Source organism: Fukomys damarensis, unplaced genomic scaffold, assembly GCF_012274545.1.
Source record: "Fukomys damarensis isolate Sample0158 unplaced genomic scaffold, DMR_v1.0_HiC HiC_scaffold_22, whole genome shotgun sequence".
In the NCBI taxonomy this organism is placed as follows: Eukaryota; Metazoa; Chordata; class Mammalia; order Rodentia; family Bathyergidae; genus Fukomys; species Fukomys damarensis.
The window spans coordinates 1649645-1651988 of NW_022900934.1; the positions used below are offsets into that span (position 1 = coordinate 1649645).

The following is a 2344-nucleotide window of genomic DNA, read 5'->3' on the forward strand; positions in this document are numbered from 1 at the left end:
TTTTGGTACCGGGGATTGAACTCAGGTCCTTGCGCTTGCAAGGCAGGCCACCGAACCGCTGAGCTAAATCCCCGGCCCTATGACCAGCTTCTTTATCTCTCCATAGCTGGCTCCTGTCACCCTGCTGGCCTGGCCCCGGCCAATCCCACCCGTCGTGAGGTGAGCCCAAGTCTGCCTGTGGTGTGGGATGGGTGGGCCACTAGGCTTGAATAAAAAGTCCCAAGCCATGAGGCCCTGGCTTCCTGCCCACTGCTTGGTTGCCATGGCAACCTCAGGCCTGTCTGCCTTTCTCGCTGGTCCTTTGCCCTGGTTCCAGGTGACTGCTGGACAGGGCGGGGTCAGCCCTTTGTCAGGGCTCCAGGGTGAAGGCCTGTGGGGGAGGGACCCACTGGAATCTGCAGTCTCGTCCTCTCCTGGCACAGGGTCCGTGTGTGTGCCGGGCTCACGTGGAGGGGCCGAGCTGTGACCACTGCAAACCTGGCTTCTGGGGCCTGAGCCCCAGCAACCCCGAGGGCTGCACTCGTAAGTGCCTGTGGGGAGCATTGGGGTTCAGGCAGAGAGGGGAGCCCAGCTCCAGTCCTCCTGTCCCCAGCAGCTCTCAGGCCTGCTCTGTTCTCTGCAGGCTGCAGCTGTGACCCCAGGGGCACCCTGGGCGGAGTTTCCGAGTGCCAGCCGGTGAGTCTGGGTGCAGGTTTCGGCTATCAGGGTTAGGTGGGTCAGCACCACTGCCTGGTCTCACTTTCTGTCATGGCCCTAGGGCAGTGGCCAGTGCTTCTGCAAGCCCCACGTGTGTGGCCTGGCCTGTGTGGCCTGTGAGGATGGCTTCTTCGGGCTGGATCAGGCTGACTACTTTGGCTGCCACGGTAAGTGGCCATCACAGGCCCTCGGACCACGTCCCTGCTGTCTCTGCATCACATCGGAGTGCCGATGAGTGAGGGACACCAGATGGGCCTGAGCAGAGAGGCCATGCTTGGGTTGGTGCCCCCGGCCAGGCCCTGGCAGACATCCCTGAGCTATCCCAATGCCCCGTCCCTTAGCCTGGGTCCCAGAACCCCAGGACCCTTTGAGTGGACAAGGGTGGACTTACAGGCCTTGCTGCACCCCGGGAGAGTGGTTGGGAGAGTAAGGGCTGCCTGTGGGAGGCCCCAGAGCTGGGCTGTGTGGTACCTGACCCCTGATCCTCTCCTTCTGCCTATGTGCAGGCTGCCGATGTGACATTGGTGGAGCGCTGGGCCGGGGCTGTGACCCGAAGACGGGTGCTTGCCGGTGCCGCCCCAACACCCAGGGTCCTACCTGCAGCGAGTGGGTACCCAGTGGAACAGGCCAGGGTGTGGGAGGCAGCTTGTCCCAGGTTCCCCCAGGGCCCTTGCCCCGGGACCCACGTGGGGCCACCAGCTGTCCCCAGGGATCTGGGCAGCCACGCAGGGCCAGTGCCTGCCCCTAACTCCCGTGCCACGTCCAGGCCCGTGAAGGACCACTACCTGCCTGACCTGCACCACCTGCGGCTGGAGCTGGAGGAGGCCACCACCCCCGAGGGCCATGCTGTGCGCTTTGGCTTCAACCCGCTGGAGTTTGAGAACTTCAGCTGGAGGGGCTATGCGCACATGGCACCCATCCAGGTGGGCTGTGCTGCCCTGTCCCCACTCACAGTAGAGCCAGCCGTGGCGTCAGTGTAAACAGCGCGGCGCTGGGGTGGCGATGCCGAGGGAGGTGACCCCACTGTTTGTCCACCGCAGCCCAGGATCGTGGCCAGGCTGAGCGTCGCCTCCTCTGACCTCTTCCGACTGGTCTTCCGCTACGTCAACCGTGGTCCCACGAGTGTGAGCGGCCGGGTCTCTGTGCGTGAGGACGGCAAGTTTGCCACCTGCACCAACTGTGAGTGGGAGGCTGGTCCGTCCCTCCCGCCCGCCCAGCTGCCCCCTCGGGCTCCACTTGGGGGTGGTGGGCTCAGGCTGTCGCCCACACCACGGGGCAGTTGCAGCCTGGGACCCAAGCACCAGGCCCGGCATCTCCCCTCGCCAGGTACAGAGCAGAGCCAGCCTGTGGCCTTCCCACCCAGCACCGAGCCTGCCTTCGTCACTGTGCCCCAGAGGGGCCTTGGGGAGCCCTTTGTACTCAACCCTGGCACCTGGACCCTGCTTGTGGAGGCCGAAGGGGTGCTACTGGTGAGGTGGGGGCCAAGGGCAGGGGTTGGCGCAGGCCCTGGGCCCAGGAGCCTCCATACCCTTTCCTGGCCTCCACCAGGACTACGTGGTCCTACTGCCCAGCGCCTACTATGAGGCAGCCCTCCTGCAGCTGCGAGTGACCGAGGCCTGCACCTACCGCCCCTCTGCCCGTCGCTCCG

The 2344-nt window shown here is 65.3% G+C and overlaps 1 protein-coding gene across 1 annotated transcript in view; it reads left to right on the forward strand.

Moving 5' to 3' along the window:
- Lama5 (laminin subunit alpha 5) overlaps positions 1-2344 on the forward strand; it is an 80310-nt gene that overhangs the window by 58191 nt on the left and 19775 nt on the right. The window contains exons 18-26 of the mRNA XM_033766968.1: positions 107-159; positions 423-522; positions 623-675; positions 758-863; positions 1203-1302; positions 1463-1619; positions 1737-1875; positions 2023-2165; positions 2245-2344. The exon at positions 2245-2344 is cut by the window's right edge and continues 3 nt beyond it. Coding sequence (XP_033622859.1) covers positions 107-159; positions 423-522; positions 623-675; positions 758-863; positions 1203-1302; positions 1463-1619; positions 1737-1875; positions 2023-2165; positions 2245-2344 — 951 coding nt within the window. The remainder of the gene's footprint in view (positions 1-106; positions 160-422; positions 523-622; positions 676-757; positions 864-1202; positions 1303-1462; positions 1620-1736; positions 1876-2022; positions 2166-2244) is intronic.